Genomic DNA, 22,869 nt, shown 5'->3' with positions numbered 1-22,869 from the left:
TGTTTGATCGCGGTGTGCCGGGGGTCAATGTCCCGGGAGCGGTCCGTGACCGCTCCTGGCACATAGTGCCGGATGTCAGGTGCGATAGTCAGCTGACACCCGGCCGCGATCGGCCCCGCTCCCCCCCGTGAGCGCGGCCGATCGCATATGACGTACTATTCCGTCACTGGGAATTAAGTCCCAGGTCACCTGGACGGGATAGTACGTCATATGGGATTAAGGGGTTAAGTCTGAAAATTGCCAAATTTCCGTTTTTTCATAAATGAATGCAAATCATTTTAAATAAATTTTACTACTAATGAGAAGTAGAATACGTAACGAAAAAAGTCTCAATCGGTGGAATCCATTGAAGCATTACAGAGAAAATACTCACAAAAAGGTGGCAGTGGTCAGAATTGTAAAACTTGGCTTGGTCATTAAGGTAAAAATTGGCTCTCACTAAGGGGTTAAAGAGAATCTCTCACAATGTTTTGATTATGGAATCAAAAATCTGGGCAGAGACCCTGATTCCAGCAAAAATCCTTTTGGCAGATTCCAATTAATGGCTTTGTTTGGTGACAGGTGCATTTTTGTTGTGTTTTATGCTGCAGCTACTCTAATCTTGTTATTGTGTTGTGTTGCTTTGTATTTAAATTGGAATCTATATCTATTGATCTGTGTATCTATCTGATGGGGAGAAAGTGTCACTATCTGTACATCTTTCTACAGTTGATTTCTGCATTATTATGTACTTTTATAATATAATTTACTGCACGGAAACAAAGCTGAGGCCGATTTGAGCAGCAGACTGTAGTGCTTAAACGAGCGTGGCTCTACAGGAACATGTGCCTCGTGCAATGCTCCAGCCCATTATATATAATTGAAGTGCCGGCATCAAGCCTTTCCAGCAGTTTGAATCATTTATGAGGCACCTGTTCTTAGCGCTGGGGCTCGTGACATTCCCGCTTCCACATTCTGCCTTTAATAATATATAGACTCCCCTTTTCTTTGGTAGTAGTTATAAAATATTCAGATTTGTGGTGAGTGCAGTTGTTGGACAGAGAAGCAAATTATTGTATTTGTGTGATTCATGTCCTATTACGTGACAAGCCGCGGCATTTCACAAGCCCGACTTCCGCCTTCTTATTACTTTTCATTGTCTTTATCCCTGCGTTTCCATCTTCGCACCTTGCATGTCAGGAGCTGGAGGAAGTAGACAGCCTGGCGTCCCAGTGTAATGTTGCATACAGATGTATAGGGTGCCATGCTTTCACTGGTTTTCTCTGGAGTAGCAAGCTTCTTTGAATTAACTACAGAATTCTCTCTACACATTGCAAAGGGAGAAATCTACAGGTCAAAAGCTGTGCAATAACCCTCCTTGGCTGGTAGAGGCATCTAGTTAGTAGATTTAATGGGGTTGTTTTAGAAGGACGACCCTTTTCGTGGCATCCACTTAGGGCCCATGGACATCATACAGGAGATTTCCTGTTTGGGTCAGGATTGCCACTCTGCAAGTGGCGTTTTTCATCATTGAATGCTTTCATCTTGCAAAGTCATCTGTTTACCAGGGGATGATAATTGCTCAAATGGCCACGTTATGAAAAAGGTCGCCTGTGATGAACCAGCCGCTTCAAGTCCAAAGTTGTTTTTAAATGGTCTGGAGTCATATTTAACCTTCCATAAATGAAAGCTGCCCTTCATCACGACTGTACATGGTTCCATGCTGTGGCCTGTGGTATCTTGTACACTTCCCTCCCCTGACACACTTGGTTCCATCCCTCATTAGCTATAAAGTAGCACATAGAAGGTCAGTGGTGTATATCACAGCTCAGCATTCTGCACTTGATGTGCATAAGCAGATACAGTTTAGAGGACGAATGTACCTTTCTGTATGAAGAAGGTACAGAAGAGGCTTTTCATTAGAACGTCAACCGCAATATTATTTCCAGGACTATAATGCTTTGTAATGGATATAAAACAGAAGGGAGTAAAAGTATACTATAAAAGAAATGATCTAGCCAAATTTGAGCGCATTGTGAATTTGTGAGTGGCTACCCCTTGCCCTTCCATTTATGGAACTGCAAAGTACTTATCTGGTTCTGTTATGGCCACGTTAGATTATGTATATTGATATTTATTTAACTGAATTTTATTTTTCAAAGTCTTTTATATGACATGATTTGTATGATTTACATTTATGTATATATGCTAGACGCTGGCGTCAAGTCATTGACCACACTAGTTATATATACTTTTGAAGAACATTTTATGTTTTATGCAAAAAAAAAATGTTGTGCCTGTAAGAGGGGGTGGGGAAGATGTTTAATTTTTATTGTATATCATATTGCTTAAAGGGAATGTCAGCTGATAATGTCTTTAGGGTTATGTATGAAGATGGCAGCAATAGACAGACTCCGACCTAGTCCTTTGTATTAATGCATCTAATGTGTGTGCATAGGTCATTGTAAAGGAAGGGGGAGTTGTGACATCTCCTATGTGTTATCAACTGTGTGTAGACATGGTACTTGTCATTGTAAGGCTATGTGCACACGTTGCAGATTTGACTGTGGAATTTTCTGTGCAGATTCTGAATTTCTTGGCAGAAATTGCAGGTGAGACTCTGCACCTCTTTTTGGTATGTGCACACGATGCAGATTTTTGTGCGGATTTCTTTTTTTTTTTTTTACCCCTGCAGATTTCTATTATTATGGAATAGGTGCAGAAACGCAGCAGATCTGCAAAAAAAATTGACATGGTCCTTTTTTGAATCTGCTGCGTTTTCTGTGCAGATTTTTCCGCACCATTAGCACAGCATTTTTTTTGCCATTGATTTACATTGTACTGTAAATCACTTGCGGAACAGCAGTGTTTCTGCGTGGAAAAAAAACGCTGCAATTCTGCAGGAAATCTGCAACGTGTGCACATAGCCTTAGCCTTAGGACATAACCTAATTAATACTGCCTCTGCTGTTAATGGGAATCTGTCTGCAGGTTTCTGCTTCTTTTAGGGAATGTGCACACGTTGCAGATCCTCATGGTTTTTTGTGGTGCAGAAACGCTGCAGATCCGCAAGTGATTTAGAGTACAATGTAAATCAAAGTGAAAAAAAAAAAAACAGAAAAAAACCTGCTGTGCTGATGGTGCGGAAAATTCCGAGCGGAAACACTGCGGATCAAAAGTAGCATGTCGCTTCATTTTTGTGGATCTGCAGCGTTTTTGTACCCATTCCGTTATAGAAATCTGCAGGGGTAAAGAACACAGTAAATCCGCAAAAAATTTTCAGCAAATCCGCAACAAAAACACACAAAATCTGCACAAAAAACGCGACAAATCCGCACCTGCGTTTTCTGCCATAGATGCAAAATCTGCACCAGAAATTCCTAAGCCTAATCCGCAACGTGTGCACATACCCTAAGGGTATGTTTCCACGTTCAGGAAACGCTGCGTGTTTGACGCTGCATAGAGACGCAGCGTCAAACACACAGCATCCAGATGTTACAGCATAGTGGAGGGGATTTCATGAAATCCTGTCTCCACTATGCGTGGTAACACGCATCCGGCGGCCCTGCGATTCTGGAAATGCAGGGCGCCTCTTTTTTTAGATCGCAGCATGTCCGTTTACCTTGCAGGGCCCTTTGTGTGGGGCGCTATGAACACATCCGGCATCATCGCGTCTCCAGAAGGGGGCGGAGCGAGTTTGCCGCTCCGTCAAAACCGCCGGCCATCCTGAACGTGGACACGTACCCTAACTGAGAGCAGCGTGATATAGACAGAGAAGCTGAATCCAATGATGTATCACTTGGATTACTGGGTGCATCAGTTCTCATGCAATCAAGAGCTTTTAGATTTAGCATGAAGCAGAGCTGAGAAAGCTAGCCCCGCCCCCACACCAGACTCTGTATTTACTGTCTATAGACAGTGAGATGTTAACCCCTTAGTGACCGGGCCAAATTTTTAAAATCTGACCAGTGTCACTTTATGTGGTAATAACTCTGAAACGCTTCAACAAATCCCAGTGATTTTGAGATTGTTTTTTCGTGGTACATTATACTTTATGATAATGGTAAATTTCGGTCGATATGTTTTGTGTTAATTTTTAAAAAATATCAGAAATTTTACAAAAATGTAGGATTTTTTTTTTTGCAATTTTCAAACTTGGAATGATTGTCCCTTTAATCCAGATGGCTATACCATACAAAACATTAATAACATTTCCCTCATGTCTGCTTTATATCAGCACCATTTGTAAAATGTTTTATTTTGTTAGCATTTTAGAAGGGTTAGAAATGTAGCAGCAGTTTCTCATTTTTCCATGGAAATTTTCAAAATATATTTTCTTAGGGACCTATCCAGGTTTGAAGTGACTTTAGGGTGTCTTATATATTGGAAACCCACCCAGAGTGAGACCATTAAAAAAAAACAAACACCCTGACATACAGAAAACTGCTGTCAGGTAGTTTATTAACCCTTCAGATGATTTTCAGGAATTAATACCAACTGGCAAGATAGGAATAAAAAAATGTGTTTTTACCACCTAAATGTTGCTAACTTCTGAACAGGTTACTGTAGCCGTCAGAATCTAAGGCCGCTATTTGAACTGCCATGGCAAACATCAGGACCACACAATCATGGTCTCAGGGTGTCAATGGGGATAAAGAGGAAGCCCACACACTTTTAACCATTTATATGATATAGCCATTATTGACAGCAGCATCTGAGGGGTTAAACAGATTTGGACGGTGCAAACACTGATTGTGGCTGATGCAGCATTTGTTCCCCAACTCTGGTCCTCAAGTGCTACCAACAGGTCATGTTTTCAGTATTTCCTTAAGGTACCTTCACACTGAACAACTTAACAACGATATCGCTAGCGATCCGTGACGTTGCAGCGTCCTGGATAGCGATATCGTTGTATTTGACACGCAGAGCGATCTGGATCCTGCTGTGACATCGTTGGTCGGAGCAGAAAGACCAGAACCGTATTTCGTTGCTGGATCTCCCGCAGACATCGCTGAATCGGCGTGTGTGACGCCGATTCAGCGATGTCTTCACTGGTGAGCATCGGGTTACTAAGCGCAGGGCCGCGCTTAGTAACCAGATGTTTACCCTGGTTACCAGTGTAAATGTAAAAAAAAAAAAAAAAACAGTACATACTTACATTCCGGTGTCTGTCCCCCGGCGTCAGCTTCCCCGCACTGACTGTGAGCGCTGGCCGGCCGTAAAGCACAGCGGTGACGTCATCGCTCTGCTTTACGGCCGGCCGGCGCTGACACAGTGCAGGGAAGCTGACCCCGGGGGACAGACACCAGAATGTAAGTATGTACTGTTTGTTTTTTATTTACAATGGTAACCAGGGTAAACATCTGGTTACTAAGCACGGCCCTGCGCTTAGTAACCCGATGTTTACCCTGGTTACCTGGGGGCTTCGGCATCGTTGGTCGCTGGAGAGCTGTCTGTGTGACAGTTCTCCAGCGACCACACAGCGATGCTGCAGCGATCGGCATCGTTGCCTATATCACTGCAGCGTCGCTTAATGTGACGGTACCTTTAGGGTATGTTCACACGTTCAGGATTTCCATCCTTTTTTTTTCAGGACAGTTTTTTTAAAAAAAACGGCAGCTCTTGGCAGAAAACGCAGGTCCTTTTTTTGGTCCTTTTTTTGTCCTTTTTTGATGCGTTTTTTGATGCTTTTTTTATCCTTTTTTTATGCAGTTTTCTATGCAGAGACTGTGTGTTTCCTAGGAAGCTTTTTAGGGCTAAAATGGCTGAAAATACCCTAACCCTACCCCTAACCCTACCCCTAACCCTAACCCTAACCCTACCCCTAACCCTACCCCTATTCTAACCTTAGTGAAAAAAAAAAAAAAAAATTCTTAATTTTTTTATTGTCCCTACCAATGGGGGTGACAAAGTGGGGGGGGTGTCATTTACTATTTTTTTATTTTGATCACTGAGATAGGTTATATCTCAGTGATCAAAATGCACTTTGGAGCGAATCTGCCGGCCGGCAGATTCGGCGGGCGCACTGCGCATGCGCCCGCCATTTTGCAAGATGGCGGCGCCCAGGGAGAAGACGGCCGGACGGACACCGGGACGCCGGGTAAGTATAAGGGGGGGAGATTAGGGCACGGGGGGGGGGGGGGGGGGGGCAGGGCAACGGAGCACTGGGGGGGGGGGGCATCGGAGCACGGGGGGGGGCATCGGAGCACGGGGGGGGGCATCGGAGCACGGGGGGGGGGGATATCGGAGCACGGGGGGGCGGGATCGGAGCACGGGGGGGCAGCCACACTCCGCCCACGCACTTCCGCCCGCTCCCCCGCACTTCCTGCTGCAGCGGTTCTGCACATCAAATCGCAGTAAAACCCGCAGATATATTTTTGATCTGCGGGTTTTACTGCGATTTTGACCTCACAATGGAGGTCTATGGGTGCAGAACCGCTGCGGTTCAGGAAAAAGAAGTGACATGCTCCTTCTTTTTTGCCGCAGCTATTCTGCGCGGCTTTTTAAACGAAATTCCGGATCATGTGCACAGCAGTGACTGTTTTCCATAGGGTTACATTGTTATGTACCCTGCATGGAAAACAGCTGCGGAACCGCAGCGGCAAAACCGCTGCGGTTCCGCAGTAAAAAACGCACTGTGTGAACATGGCCTAAGTATTGCACAGGTGATAATTGCGTCACTTGGCAATACTAAGGAAATCCTGAAAACATGACCTGTTGGTGGCTCTTGGGGAACACTGCGCGGCTATAGTGTACAGTTGACAGCTGCTGGATTGTCACCCGTATGGGGATGCTATTGTCTCATCTCAGGCCAGTAAAAAGAGGTATTGGCGGTCATTAAGGGGATAATCTCTTAGTGGTGAGTCCTTCAGTTAGTAATAGTGTTGAGCGATACCGTCCGATACTTGAAAGTATCGGTATCGGATAGTATCGGCCGATACCCGAAAAGTATCGGATATCGCCGATACCGATATCCGATACCAATACAAGTCAATGGGACACCAAGTATCGGAAGGTATCCTGATGGTTCCCAGGGTCTGAAGGAGAGGAAACTCTCCTTCAGGCCCTGGGATCCATATTAATATGTAAAATAAAGAATTAAAATAAAAAATATTGATATAATTACCTCTCCGGAGGCCCCTGGACATCACCGCTGGTAACCGGCAGCCTTCTTTGTTTAAAATGAGCGCGTTTAGGACCTGAGAATGACGTCGCGGCTTCTGATTAGTCGCGTGCCGCTCATGTGACCGCCACGCGACCAATCAGAAGCCGCGACGTCATTCCTCAGGTCCTAAATTCCTAGAATGAGGAGTTTAGGGCCTGAGAATGACGTCGCGGCTTCTGATTGGTCGCGTGGCGGTCACATGAGCGGCACGCGACCAATCAGAAGCCGTGACGTCATGGGAGTCCCTAAACGCGCTCATTTTAAACAAAGAAGGCTGCCGGTTACCAGCGGTGATGTCCAGGGGCCTCCGGAGAGGTAAGTATATCAATATTTTTTATTTTAATTCTTTATTTTACACATTACTATGGATCCGATACCGATACCCGATACCACAAAAGTATCGGAACTCGGTATCGGGATCCCGATACCGCAAGTATCGACCGATACCCGATACTTGCGGTATCGGAATGCTCAACACTAGTTAGTAAACAACAACAGGCTCTTTGACAGGTGGCACATCCATGAAATCTGCATCTCCGCCTCTGTCTCATGCTGTCTTCACGTTACATAGTAAAAACCTGCTGAAAACTTAGGCTATGTTCACACGGTTTTTATGTTTTTTTTTTCTCTTCACAGTAAATCTGTAATATCAAAAAAGCAGGGTTTGCGAAGTTTCTGCCGCATTTTTTTTTTTGTTGTATTTCTGCTCCTTTTTTTCAGATTTTTTTTTTTTTTTTTTGTCGGTACATTTGTTTCTTGGGCATGCTGGTGTAATTTAGTGGATGAAAAAAATAATCTGATTCAACGTTAGCAAAACCTGATGCGTGCAGTTTTTGCAGCTTTTTTTTTGCTCTACCCATTGTTTTTAGTGGGTGAAAAACTCTGCAAAAGGCAGCAGGTGACTGTGTTTTTTCAAACACAGTTTTGACAAAACAGTCAGAAAAAAAAACTGTGTGCCTGAGATTTCTGAAATCTCAAAAAAACAGTGTGAACATATAGTTCATGGTGAAAATTGAAAGATCACTTATTTTTAGTTTGTGTTTTTAATTTCAAGATATGCAAAAATGCCCCAAGTTTTTAAAATACATGTGACACAAAAATTGGATTTAAAAATTAAATTTTCTGGCTGATTCCGTTTTTAAAGGAAACCTGTGGGGAAAAAAAACCCACTGTGGCTTCCTGCAGCTACAGTGATAATTTTCAGGTAAAGAACGATGCGCGCTTTAGTAGTAATGTCACTGCTAAAGCAAAAACACAGAAACTGGAGCAGCCATGCTGGACTCATGTAGTGGGAGGGTCATCGGTCTTTATTTTACATGACTTCAGTCATTTGTGGAAAGTAGAAAACCCCTTTAATAACCATGCCCAAAGCAGAGCGCTTGGCTGCTATGATATACAACTGTCCGTGCACAGGTGATAGATGTGAGTGGTAAGAAGCTGTCCCCCACACACCAACACCTCTGATTTACCATAAACACCAACTGCTATGGGTTGTTGTACAAATGGTTAATAGATAAAGTGCAAAAAACACATACAAAAATCTGTGAGGTATTAGTTGATATTATGGCCAAAACATGCAAGCACGCACCCCACGTCAATTTTGTCACATGTCTGTTCACATGGGAAGCATTTTGGATAGCACTGGGCAGCCTGCCTAATCTGATAGTATGGGCTGTGAGCCAGATGCTCTACATCGCCTGTGTCTGAACAGTGCCGCATACTAATCTTTTTTGTGCATTAATATGTCAAGCAACCACCCCTCCTCCCTGGATTAGCAGGCTGTGAGTGGTTGTCTCGTCGGCGTTTTTGCACCTGGTAATTGGGTCCATTGCATCCTGTTAGTGCACTTGTTTGGAGCCCTGGCCAGGTAAACATCTCTGCCTTTTTTCTGCTGGTTTTTAAATTTTTGGGAGGATTTTCAAGTCCTCTTTTCGTTCTTTTAACACTCATACATAGGCTGGTGACTGTGTGCATGTGTTTATTTAACTCTTAAAGGTACCTTCACACATAACGATATTGTTAACGATATCGTTGCTATTTGTGACGTAGCAACGATATCGTTAATGAAATCGTTATGTGTGACAGCGACCAACGATCAGGCCCCTGCTGGGAGATCGTTGGTCGCTGAATAAAGTCCAGAACTTTATTTCGTCGCTGGACTCCCTGGAGACATCGCTGGATCGGCGTGTGTGACACCGATCCAGCGATGTCTTCACTGGTAACCAGGGTAAACATCGGGTAACTAAGCGCAGGGCCGCGCTTAGTAACCCGATGTTTACCCTGGTTACCATGCTAAAAGTAAAAAAAAACAAACAGTACATACTTACCTACAGCCGTCTGTCCTCCAGCGCTGTGCTCTGCACTCCTCCTGTACTGGCTGTGAGCCGGAAAGCAGAGCGGTGACGTCACCGCTCTGCTTTCCGGCTCCCAGACAGTACAGGAGGAGAGCAGAGAAGCAGAGCGCAGCGCTGGAGGACAGACGGCTGTAGGTAAGTATGTACTGTTTGTTTTTTTTTACTTTTAGCATGGTAACCAGGGTAAACATCGGGTTACTAAGCGCGGCCCTGCGCTTAGTTACCCGATGTTTACCCTGGTTACTGGCATCGTTGGTCGCTGGAGAGCGGTCTGTGTGACAGCTCTCCAGCGACCAAACAGCGACGCTGCAGCGATCCGGATCGTTGTCGGTATCGCTGCAGCGTCGCTAAATGTGAAGGGGCCTTTACTTTACGGTTTAGTAATGAAGGTGTTTGGCTGACACCTCTTCATTACCAAACCTAGGGCTTTTGGTGTCAGTGACATCTGCTGACACCAAACCCTAATCCCGTTACTCTGATGCCACTGCATGAGAATGAAAAAGAGGTTGAACCAGGAAATTACATCACAAAACTTTTTTTTTTTAAATATATTTAGCTAAAAAAACGAAAATAATTGCTGTACAAAAACGCATGCAAAAATACGTGTTTTGCTGCCAAGAGATGCAGAAACTTTGCAGAGTTTATGGTGCCAAGGGATTGAATGGAGCATGTGGCACATTGGGGGGAAAAAAAAACTGTGAATCTGTTGCAAACAACTACACAGAAAATTACATGTGTGGACACCTTCAGATATGTGATCTCTCCTATATAGAATGGATATGGATACCTCTTGTCTTCATATCAAGTAACTGAATCTCATTTTGGCTCAAAATGAAGAAAAAGGATGTTCAGCTTTATCTAAATATCTTAATTTATTCAACACAACAATGTCCTCATCATTACCTGCCAAAAATGTGGCAAAAAGTAACCTAGTATGGTTCAGTTTTTTGGGTAATTTTTTGGAAATGTAAATAATTTTTTTAGGCAATGACCAACTACTACAAGCATTTGTTACTTGTCTGCAGAACTGAATCATGTAAGGGCGGTGATTGGGAATGGCCTCATGTATGAAATGTCTTCTGAGCTAATGTACAGATTTGGCTAATGCAGACCCTTTAATGGGTGTATGAATGTCTTTCACCGTGTTTACTTTAATAGTTCTGTATGTATTTGTGTAGCATGCACATATTTTTACATAGCAATGTAAAAAACAATACTTGGTTGTCTGGTTTAATGTATCATAATCCATTGCTGAACAAGTCTGTAAGTGACGAGTAAGTCTTTTTACAGCCTATTTATGCCCTTCACAGATGACTCTTACATGCCTTATTGAAATTCAAAGTCCATCCCTGGAAGTTGCAGCCAGCTGCTGTTATCTTGTGATGCTTTTGACTTATTATGTATGTTTTGCTCTTTGATGTATTGTTTTTTCCAATCAGTGTGCTGAAGGTTAACACAAGCAATACCTTTTTTTTTCTCTAGCTTGTTAATTGCATTATGATTTTGTGTGTGACATTTTTTTTATGTAGTTTTAAACACTAATATGACCATGAGAGTTCAAAGGTGACCCGCAGAAGAAGAATTCTGTGATTATAAAAAGCAACCTTATGGTATTATGTAATGTAATTTTTGATGGTACCATGTGCTTTGTGTTACTTTGACATTTGCACATTGTCATCACATGTATGAGGCTATCTCATACTTGTATATATTTGACCCAATTGTGTGTGTTATTTGGTCCTTCAGGGAGAGATGGTAATTTTGTTGTTGAAATATTTTTAGTGCTATTAATAGTAAAAGTACTTTTAATATCGTTACTAGTATTTAGTAGTAATAAAATCTACATCTAGTAACTTTTAAATAATGAATATAATTTTTTTTAAAGAAAGCAATGTTTTGCTGTATTCTATGCAGCGAGCAGCTATATTTTTGTAGATTTTTATTTTTTTAATAGATTTGAAGTTTATAATCCTAAATATGTAAGAATAAAAGATTCAGTTTCATGACGTTCATTTTATTTGGCAGTAGAGAAACCGTTTGACATGAGGTGTTGGAATGAGCATCATCCCAAATACAACATATAAATATCACCCTTGTTGTATGCGATAGAAGGGTTAAGAGTCTGTAGGATGAGCATCTAGTCAATAAGTGATACACCTGACTTAAGTCTCTAGTAGGATACAGTTCATCTCGTAATGTCTCTTGATTTATTTATGACCAATTAGAGAGATCACTGTGCACCCCAACAATGTATGTTTAGAAGCATTTGCGATGGACAATGGATGGTCCAGCTTCATCATATTCTTGCTTGCTGATCCACATCTGCTGGAAGGTAGACAGGGAGGCCAGGATGGAGCCTCCGATCCATACAGAGTATTTTCGCTCAGGTGGGGCAATGATCTTAATCTTCATGGTGCTTGGGGCTAGAGCAGTGATTTCCTTCTGCATGCGGTCAGCAATACCTGGGTACATGGTGGTGCCACCTGAAAGAACGTTGTTGGCATACAGGTCTTTGCGAATATCAATGTCACACTTCATGATGCTGTTGTAGGTGGTCTCATGAATGCCAGCAGACTCCATACCTATGAAGGAAGGTTGGAAAAGGGTTTCAGGGCAGCGGAAACGTTCATTGCCAATGGTGATGACTTGACCATCAGGCAGTTCATAGCTTTTTTCCAGGGAAGATGAAGATGCTGCAGTGGCCATCTCATTTTCAAAGTCCAAAGCCACATAACACAGCTTTTCCTTGATATCGCGGACAATTTCCCTCTCAGCTGTTGTGACAAAAGAGTAGCCACGTTCAGTGAGAATCTTCATAAGGTAGTCTGTGAGGTCACGGCCAGCCAGGTCAAGACGCATGATGGCATGAGGCAATGCATATCCTTCATAGATGGGAACATTGTGTGTGACGCCATCCCCAGAGTCCAGGACAATGCCAGTGGTACGACCAGAAGCGTAGAGGGACAGTACAGCCTGGATAGCAACATACATGGCAGGAACATTGAAGGTTTCAAACATGATTTGTGTCATCTTCTCCCTGTTAGCCTTTGGGTTGAGTGGAGCTTCGGTAAGCAGGGTAGGGTGCTCTTCAGGGGCGACACGCAGCTCATTGTAGAAGGTGTGATGCCAAATTTTCTCCATGTCATCCCAGTTAGTGATGATGCCATGTTCAATGGGGTATTTGAGAGTAAGTATACCTCTTTTGCTTTGGGCTTCATCGCCTACGTAAGAGTCTTTCTGTCCCATTCCTACCATGACACCTTGGTGGCGTGGGCGGCCCACAATGGATGGGAATACAGCTCTGGGTGCATCATCTCCTGCAAATCCAGCCTTCACTAAGCCGGAGCCGTTGTCACAGACCAAGGCAGTGGTCTCTTCGTCGTCACACATGGCTGTTAGTGCAGGAACCTTTCTACACGTTCAGAGGGAGGTTGGATGCCGAATGCTGCAGCTGCCACTCGTAACTGTAGTAGCACAGGCTTTATATATTCATTTCCACCCTCCTCTTTTTTTTTTCTTCCTTTGTAGTTACCTTTCCAAGTTTAGGAATGCTTTGGGAGTCCCCCTTATGCCTTCCCATATTTGGTTCTCAGAAGGGACATCCCATGTTACCCTGTTACTATGTGTATGGGAGTGTCTTGTCACATTGCCCTGTGTAACCATAAATGGACAGTTGTCAGCTGCAGTCCCTAGAACCACACGTCTCCTGGCCTAGAAGGCTGAGTGACAGTGACATATTCCTGGAGAACAGCTGAAGAGGGTTAATCTACACAGCTATGTGAAACAAATCAAGGGGCACACTTCTGAAAATGCTTTCCAACGTCCTTGTCCATTAATGGATATGATTTTTAGACTCTGAGATAAGGATTGGCTCTGTAAGATAGTTTATTTTATAAACTGTGCATTCATGTAATATTCCTGACCAGAACATCATATTATATAGCTGCCTGTTTAGTACCGTATATACAAAGTTTATTTAATGTGAGACAGGAACAATAGCTATATTATATGATGGTTATCACTAGGGTTGAGCGACCTTTGCTTTTATAGGATCGGGTCGGGTTTCACGAAACCCGACTTTTTCAAAAGTCGGGTCGAGTGAAATCGGTCGATCCTATAAAAAAGTCGGGGTCGGCCGAAACGCGAAACCCAATGCAGTGCATTGGGTTTCCATGGTTCCCAGGGTCTGAAGGAGCGGAAACTCTCCTTCAGGCCCTGCGATCCATATTTTAGTGTAAAATAAAGAATTAAAATAAAAAATATCGCAATACTTACCCTCTGACGCGCCCTGGTACTAACCGGCAGCCTTTCTTCCTTAGAATCAGCCTTCCAAGACCTTGCGGTGACGTCGCGGCTTCTGATTGGTCGCGCGGCGGTCACATGGGCGGCCGCGCGACCAATCACAAGCCGCGACGTCACCGCGACGTCACCGAAGGTCCTGGAAGCGCTGATTCTTATGAAGGACCTTCGGTGACGTCGCGGCTTGTGATTGGTCGCGCGGCCGCCCATGTGACCGCCGCGCGACCAATCAGAAGCCGCGACGTCACCGCAAGGTCTTGGAAGGCTGATTCTAAGGAAGAAAGGCTGCCGGTTAGTACCAGGGCGCGTCAGAGGGTAAGTATTGCGATATTTTTTATTTTAATTCTTTATTTTACACTTAAATCTGAATTCCGATACCAATTCCCGATATCTTAAACATATCGGGAATCGGTATCGGAATTCCGATTCCAGATTCAAAAGATCGCCGACTTCATGGCCGACCCCACACAGGGGTCGGGTCGGGTTTCATGAAACCCGACCTTGCCAAAAGTCGGCGACTTTTGAAATATTTCGACCCGTTTCGCTCAACCCTAGTTATCACTACACACTTTGTTTATTAGTGTCCTTGTAAGAAATGTTTTGCGAATGCTAGATAATTTACCACTGGAACCAAAATACTTATATATGTATGTATGCGTATATGTAATATTTGTTTATTTCTTTACTGCATGCCTTTGTTTGAGAGTGCAGTCCTATTCCAAGCTGCAGAAAAATAACACTTGCGGATATGAACCAGACTATGGCCCAAAAGAACTGTCAGGTGAAGCAGGGCTATGCATTTGTTTACATATGCACTGGTATCTTTCATGGTTGATGTGGAAATTGCAGTGTGAAAGAGCCTTATTTTCTTCAAATTGCATCATGACCCCCCCCCCCCCACCCCTTATTTCTGTGGGTATTATAACTGTGCTGAAGCTTAACCCCTTAATGACAGCCAATACGTCTTTTAACTGACCTGACATATAAGAGAATAGTATCCCCATACAGGTGATAATCCAGCATCTGTCGTCTGTACACTACAGCTGACAACTTTCTGCATCAGCCACGATCAGTGTTTGCACCGTCCAAATCTGTTTAACCCCTTAGATGCTGCTGTAAATAGTGACTACATCATAAATGGTTAACAGAGTGTGGGGGCTTCCTATTTCACCAAATTGGTGCCCTCAGATCATGATTTTGCGGTCCTGATGTTTGCCATGGCAATTCATGACCAAATCGCGGCCGTAGAGTCTGACGGCTGTAGTAATCTGTTCAGAAGTTACCGGCATTTAGGTGGTAAAAATACACATTTTCATTTTTGTCATACCACTTTGCATTAATTCCTGTAAAGCACCTGAAGGGTTAATAAACTACCTGACAGCAGTATTCAATATGTCAGGGGGTACTGTTTTTAAAATGGTATCACGTTTGGGGGTTTCCCAATATGAGACTCCTAAAGTCACTTCAAACATGTTTAAGTCCCTAAAAAAGTAAATTTAGTAAATTTCCTTGAAAAAATGAAAAATTGCTGCTACATTTTTAACCCCTTAGTGACAGAGCCAATTTGGTACTTAATGACCAGGCCAATTTTTGCAATTCTGGCCACTGTCACTTTATGAGGTTATAACTCTGGAATGCTTCAACGGATCCCGCTGATTCTGAGATTGTTTTTTCGTGACATATTGTACTTCATGTTAGTGGTAACATTTCTTCGATATTACTTGCGATTATTTATGAAAAAAATGGAAATATGGCGAAAATTTTTAAAATTTTGCAATTTTCAAACTTTGTATTTTTATGCCCTTAAATCAGAGAGATATGTCATGAAAAATAGTTAATAAATAACATTTCCCACATGTCTACTTTACATCAGCACAATTTTGGAAACAAAATTTTTTTTTGTTAGGGAGTTATAAGGGTTAAAAGTTGACCAGCAATTTCTCATTTTTACAACACCATTTTTTTTTAGGGACCACATCACATTTGAAGTCATTTTGAGGGGTCTATATGATAGAAAATAATGAAGTGTGACACCATTCTAAAAACTACACCCCTCAAGGTTCTCAAAACCACATTCAAGAAGTTTATTAACCCTTTACGTGCTTCACAGGAACTGAAACAATGTGGAAGGAAAAAATGAACATTTAACTTTTTTTTGCAAACATCTTAATTCAGAACCATTTTTTTTATTTTCACAAGTGTAAAAACAGAAATGTAACCATAAATTTTGTTATGCAATTTCTCCTGAATACGCCAATACCCCATATGTGGGGGTAAACCACTGTTAGGGCGCACCGCAGAACTTAGAAGTGAAGGAGCGCCGTTTGACTTTTTCAATGCAGAATTGGCTGGAATTGAGATCGGACACCATGTCACATTTAGAGAGCCCCTGATGTACCTAAACAGTGGAAACTCCCCACAAGTGACATCATTTTGGAAACTAGACCCCTTAAGGAACTTATCTAGATGTGTGGTGAGCACTTTGAACCCCCAAGTGCTTCACAGAAGTTTATAACGTAGAGCCGTGAAAATAAAAAATCGCTTTTGTTTACACAAAAATGATCTTTTCGCCCACAAATTCTTATTTTCACAAGGGTAACAGGAGAAATTAGACCACAAAAGTTGTTGAGCAATTTCTCCTGAGTACACTGATACCCAATATGTGGGGGTAAACAACTGTTAGGGCGCACCGCAGAGCTTGGAAGAGAAGGAGTGCCGTTTTACTTTTTCAATGTAGAATTGGCTGGAATTGAGATTGGACGCCATGTCGCGTTTGGAGAGCCCCTGATGTGCCTAAACAGTGGAAACCCCCCACAAGTGACACAATTTTGGAAACTAGACCCCTTAAGGAACTTATCTAGATGTGTGGCGAGCACTTTGAACCCCCATGTGCTTCACAGAAGTTTATAACGTAGAGCCGTGAAAAAAAAAAATTGCATTTTTTTCTACAAAAATGATCTTTTTGCCCACACATTTTTATTTTCACAAGGGTAACAAGAGAAATTGGACCCCAAAAGTTGTTGTCCAATTTGTCCTGAGTATGCTGGTACCCCATATGTGGGGGTAAACCACTGTTTGGGCGCACGGCAGAGCTCGGAAGGAAGGAGCGCCGTTTTGGAATGCAGACTTTGATAGAATGGTCTGCGGGTATTATGTTGCGTTTGCAGAGCCCCTGATGTACCTAACCAGTAGAAACCCTCCACAAGTGACCCCATTTTGGAAACTAGACCCCCCAAGGAACTTATCTAGATGTGTGGTGAGAACTTTGAATGCCCAAGTGCTTCACAGAAGTTTAGAATGCAGAGTCGTGAAAATAAAAAAATATTATTTTTTTCCACAAAAAAGATATTGTAGCCCCCAAGTTTTTATTTTCACAAGGGTAACAGGAGAAATTGGACTGCAATAGCTGTTGTCCAATTTATCCCGAGTACGCTGATGCGCCATATGTGGGGGTAAACCACTGTTTGGGCGCACGGCAGAGCTCGGAAGGGAAGGAGCGCCTTTTTGGAATGCAGACTTTGATAGAATGGTCTGTGGGCATTATGTTGCGATTGCAGAGCCCCTGATGTACCTAAACTGTAGTAACCCCCCACAAGTGACCCCATTTTGGAAACTAGACCCCCCAAGGAACTTATCTAGATGTGTGGTGAGAACTTTGAATGCCCAAGTGCTTCACAGAAGTTTAGAATGCAGAGTCGTGAAAATAAAAAATATTATTTTTTTCACAAAAAAGATTTTGTAGCCCCCAAGTTTTTATTTTCACAAGGGTAACAAGAGAAATTGGACCCCAGAAGTTGTTGTCCAATTTATCCCGAGTACGCTGATGCCCCATATGTGGGGGTAACCCACTGTTTGGGCGCACGGCAGAGCTCAGAAGGGAGGGAGCACCATTTGACTTTTTGAGCGCAAAATTGGCTGTCGTATTTGGAGACCCCCTGATGTACCTAAACAGTGGAAACCCCCCAATTCTAGCTCCAACCCTAACCCCAACACACCCCTAACCCTAATCCCAACCTCATCCATAATCCTAATCACTAACCCTAACCATAATCACAACCCTTACCCCAAAACAACCCTAATGTCAACCCTAACCATAACCCTAATCAAAACCCTAAATCCAACACACCCCTAATCCTAATCTCAACCCTAACCTCAAACCTAACCCTAATCCCAATACACCCCTAATCACAACCCTAACCTTAACCCTAATCCCAAACCTAACCCTAATCCCAAGCGTAACCCTAATGCCAACCCTAACCCTAATACGAACCCTAATCCAAACCCTAACCCTAATCCCAGCTCTAACCCTAACTTTAGCCCCAACCCTAGCCCTAACTTTAGCCCCAACCCTAACCCTAGCCCTAGGGCTACTTTCACACTTGCGTCGTTTGGCATTCCATCGCAATCCGTCGTTTTGGACAAGAAACGGATCCTGCAAATGTGCCCGCAGGATGCGTTTTTTGCCCATAGACTTGTATTGCCGACGGATCGTGACGGATGGCCACACGTCGCGTCCGTCGTGCACTGGATCAGTTGTGTTTTGGCGGAGCGTCGGCACAAAAAAAGTTCAATGAAACGTTTTTTTTTGTACGTCGCATCCGCCATTTCTGACCGCGCATGCGTGGCCGTAACTCCGCCCCTCCTCCCCAGGACATAGATTGGGCAGCGGATGTGTTGAAAAACTACAGCTGCTGCCCACGTTGTGCACAATTTTCACAACGTGCGTCGGTATGTCGGGCCGACGCATTGCGACGGCCCAGTACCGACGTAAGTGTGAAAGAAGCCTAACCCTAAGTTTAGCCCCAACCCTAACCCTAAATTTAGCCCCAACCCTAACCCTAAATTTAGCCCCAACCCTAGCCCTAGCCCTAACCTAACCCTACCCCTAACCCTACCCCTACCCCTACCCCTAACCTAACCCTACCCCTAACCTAACCCTACCCCTAACCTAACCCTACCCCTAACCTAACCCTACCCCTAACCTAACCCTACCCCTAACCTAACCCTACCCTAACCCTACCCCTAGCCTAACCCTAACCCTAACCTAACCCTACCCCTAACCCTACCCCTAACCTAACCCTACCCCTAACCCTAACCCTACCCCTAACCCTACCCCTAACCCTAACCCTACCCCTAACCTAACCCTACCCCTAACCTAACCCTACCCGTAACCCTACCCCTAACCCTACCCCTAACCCTAATTTTAGCCCCAACTGCTGTTCTCCTGCCGGCCGGCAGATGGAGACAGATGGCGGGCGCACTGGGCATGCGTCCGCCATGTTCTGCTGCCGGCGGCCAGGAGGAGCAGCAAGAGGATCCAGGGACCTAGGTGAGTATGCTAGGGTCCCCGAATCCCCCTATTTCTCTGTCCTCTGATGTGCGATCACATCAGAGGACAGAGAATTACACTTTACTTTTTTTTTTTTTTTTTGCGGTCGCCGGTAAACAGTTAATTACCGGCGATCGCAAAACAGGGGTCGGTAATACCGACCCCGATCGTGCTCTTTGGGGTCTCGGCTACCCCCGGCAGCCGAGACCCCAAAGATTCTCCCGGTGCCGGCCGGCGGGCGCACTGCGCATGCGCCCGCCATTTTGAAGATGGCGGCGCCCACCGGGAGACATGAGGAGCATCGGGGGAGCTAGGTGAGTATTAGGGGGCCACCTGGGACCCCTTTTCTCTGTCCTCTGATGTGCGATCACATCGGAGGACAGAGAAATTAAAAAGAGATCGCTTTTTTTTTTTTTTTTTTTTTTTGCGATCGCCGGTAAACGGTTAATTACCGGCGATCGCAAATGCGGGGTGGGTTAAAAACCCCCCGAATCATGTTCTCTGGGGTCTCGGCTACCCTCGGCAGCCGAGACCCCGGAGAAAATCGGCCTCTGGGGAGCGCTATGGACTTTTTCCACAGCGCCGTTAATTAACGGCGCTGTGGTTTAAGTACCCTTAGCGGCCGCCGTTAAAAGGCGTATCGGCGGTCGCTAAGGGGTTAAACCTCCTAAAAAAAATAAAATTACAAATGATGCTGATGTAAAGCAGACATGTGGGAAATGTTATTTATTAATGGTTTGCTGTGGTATGACCATCTGGATTAAAGGGATAATCATTCAAATTTTGAAAATTGCTAATTTTTTTACATTTTTCTCAAATTTTTAATATTTTTTTATAAATAAACACAAAACATATTGACCTAAATTTACCATTATCATAAAGTATAATGTGTCACGAAAAAATAGTCTCAAAATCACTGGGATTTGTTGAAGAGTTGCAGAGTTATTACCACATAAAGTGACACTGGTCAGATTTCAAAAATTTGGCTCCGTCACTAAGGGGTTAAAGGGAATCTGTCACCCCAAAAATGGCCTATAAACTAATCAGGGGCTTATCTAGAGCATTCTGTAATATTGTAGATAAGCCCCCGATGTATCCTGAAAGATGAGAAAAAGAGGTTAGATTATACTCACCCAGGGGTGGTCCCAGTGCGGTCTGATCCGATAGGCATCGCGGTCCGGGTCCGGCGCCTCCCATCTTCATAGGATAACGTCCTCTGCTTGTCTTCCTGCTCCGGCGTACTTTGTCTGTCCTGTCCTTTCCCGGCACCTGCTGCGCACTGCAGTACTTTTCTCAGATAAGTACGCCTGCGTATGAGCACGGTGCCGGGGAGCCCATTTGGATGACATACAGACGTGTCATCCACATGAAGCAAGCAGGAGGATGGGGATCATAAGAAGATGTGAGGCGCCTGGACTAAGAAGAGTGACGCCCACTGAACCTGGCCGCCCTGCAGGTGAGTATAATTTATTTTTTTTTTCCTCTTGCAGGTCTGATCGGGGGCTTATCTACAGCATTATAGAATGCTCTATATCAGCCCTGAAAGGTGGTGGCCGTAACTCGTATCGGCCAGACTTGATGACAGGTTCCCTTTAACATGCAGTGTGAATTTTAAAATCAGCAGTGAGTTGATTTGTTATTTCACTCTTAATATAGAGAATAATATGCTGTGAATTCTGATTTTGCAGCTTTGAGGTGGGTTTTTCTGACTTGTGAGGAAAATACCCTAAAAAGCAACCTATAAATATAGACAACTCCTGTGTATTATCTTCTGTAGGGGTATTTAGACTGCAGAGGGATATGTTGTGTGCTCACCTGGTGTGTTGTGCACAAGTTTCAGAAACAAATTATCAGATGAACTGGTGCCCTCTTGTCCTTGGTAGGGTTGGCAGTCTGGCCCAGTAGAACATACGGTAATTGAAGAATAAGAGTCCTTGCTGCAGACCCACTAGGTGTTAGTTCCAAACATGTGCATGTATTTATAGACAAAACTGTAGAAACTTTGATGAGAAACTACTAGAATCTTATGGTACATGCGTCTGAATTAGCTGACCTAGTACACTATATGTTTCGTACTTGAAAGGAGTACTTCCTCGGGTTTATGAGATACTAGATTGTGGCCCGATTCTAACGCATCGGGTATTCTAGAATATTCATGTCCCCGTAGTATATGGACAATGATGATTCCAGAATTCGCGGCAGACTGTGCCCGTCGCTGATTGGTCGAGGCAACCTTTATGACATCATCGTCACCATGGCAACCATTATGACATCTACGTCGATACTGTGCCCGTCGCTGAATCAGAAACGTGAGATGTCTACGTCCTTTATGACATCATCGTCGCTGTGCCCGTTGCTGATTGGTCGAGGCCTGGCGGCCTCGACCAATCAGAGACGCGGGATTTCTACGTCGATGCTGTGCCGCCAGGCCTCGACCAATCAGAGACGTGGGATTTCCAGGACAGACAGACAGAAAGACAGACACACAGACAGACAGACGGAAAAACCCTTAGACAATTATATATATAGATATACGGTGTGTGTATATATATATCTCTATCTACTATATAATTGTCTAAGGGTCACTTCCGTCTGTCCTTCTTTCTGTCACGGATATTCATTGGTCGCGGCCTCGGTCTGTCATGGAAATCCAAGTCGCTGATTTGTCGCGGCAAAACAGCTACGACCAATCGGCGACGGGCACAGTCCGGAAGAAAATGGCTGCTCCTTACTCCCCGCAGTCAGTGCCCGGCACCCGCATACTCCCCTCCAGTCACCGCTCACACAGGGTTAATGCCGGCTGTAACGGACCGCGTTATGCCACGGGTAATGCACTCCGTAACCGCCACCATTAACCCTGTGTGTCCCCAACTTTTTACTATTGATGCTGCCTATGCGGCATCAATAGTAAAAAAAAAATGTAATGTTGAAAATAATAAAAATACAAAAAGCCTGCTATTCTCACCCTCCGTAGTCCGCCGAGCCGCTCGTGCCTGCCGCCATCTTCCGTTCCCAGCGAAGCATTGCGAAATTACCCAGAAGACTTAGCGGTCTCGCTAATTCATCTGGGTAATTTCGCAATGCATCCTGGGAACGGAAGATGGCGGCAGCCGCGCGCGTATCGCCGGAGCTTTGGTGGATCCCAGAGGGTGAGTATGCAACTATTTTTTTATTTTATTTATTTTTTAACAGGGATATGGTACCCACACTGCTGTATACTACGTGGGTTGTGTTAGATACCGTGTGGCTGCTATATACTACATAGGCAGTGTTATATACTGCGTGGGCTGTACTATAGATTACGTGGCCACTGTTATACACTGCGTGGGCAGTGTTATATACTACGTGCCTGCTATAAACTGCGTGGGCTGTGCTATATATTACGTGGCCAGTGTTATATACTGTGTGGGCTGTGCTATATATTACGTGGCCAGTGTTATATACTGTGTGGGCTGTGCTATATACTGCGTGGCCAGTGTTATATACTTCGTGGCCACTGTTATATTCTGTGTGGCCAGTGTTATATACTTCGTGGCCAGTGTTATATACTGCGTGGCCAGTGTTATATACTGCGTGGCCAGTGTTATATACTGCGTGGCCAGTGTTCTATACTGCGTGGCCAGTGTTCTATACTGCGTGGCCAGTGTTCTATACTGCGTGGCCAGTGTTCTAAACTGCGTGGCCAGTGTTCTACACTGCGTGGCCAGTGTTCTACACTGCGTGGCCAGTGTTCTACACTGCGTG

At 44.1% G+C, this 22,869-nt stretch overlaps 2 protein-coding genes across 2 annotated transcripts in view; one reads left to right on the top strand and one right to left on the bottom strand.

The window, feature by feature from the left end:
* The window catches only part of MED13L (mediator complex subunit 13L), a 210,554-nt gene that overhangs the window by 60,725 nt on the left and 126,960 nt on the right, over positions 1-22,869 (top strand). The gene's annotated exons all lie outside the window — the stretch shown is intronic.
* Positions 11,491-12,972, bottom strand: LOC138671678 (actin, alpha cardiac muscle 1). The gene has a single exon (XM_069759843.1). The coding sequence runs from the start codon at positions 12,885-12,887 to the stop codon at positions 11,754-11,756; it is 1,134 nt and encodes a 377-aa protein (XP_069615944.1). The 5' UTR covers positions 12,888-12,972; the 3' UTR covers positions 11,491-11,753.

This window comes from Ranitomeya imitator, chromosome 1 (assembly GCF_032444005.1).
Source record: "Ranitomeya imitator isolate aRanImi1 chromosome 1, aRanImi1.pri, whole genome shotgun sequence".
In the NCBI taxonomy this organism is placed as follows: domain Eukaryota; kingdom Metazoa; phylum Chordata; class Amphibia; order Anura; family Dendrobatidae; genus Ranitomeya; species Ranitomeya imitator.
This window is presented reverse-complemented; position numbering and strand designations above follow the sequence as displayed.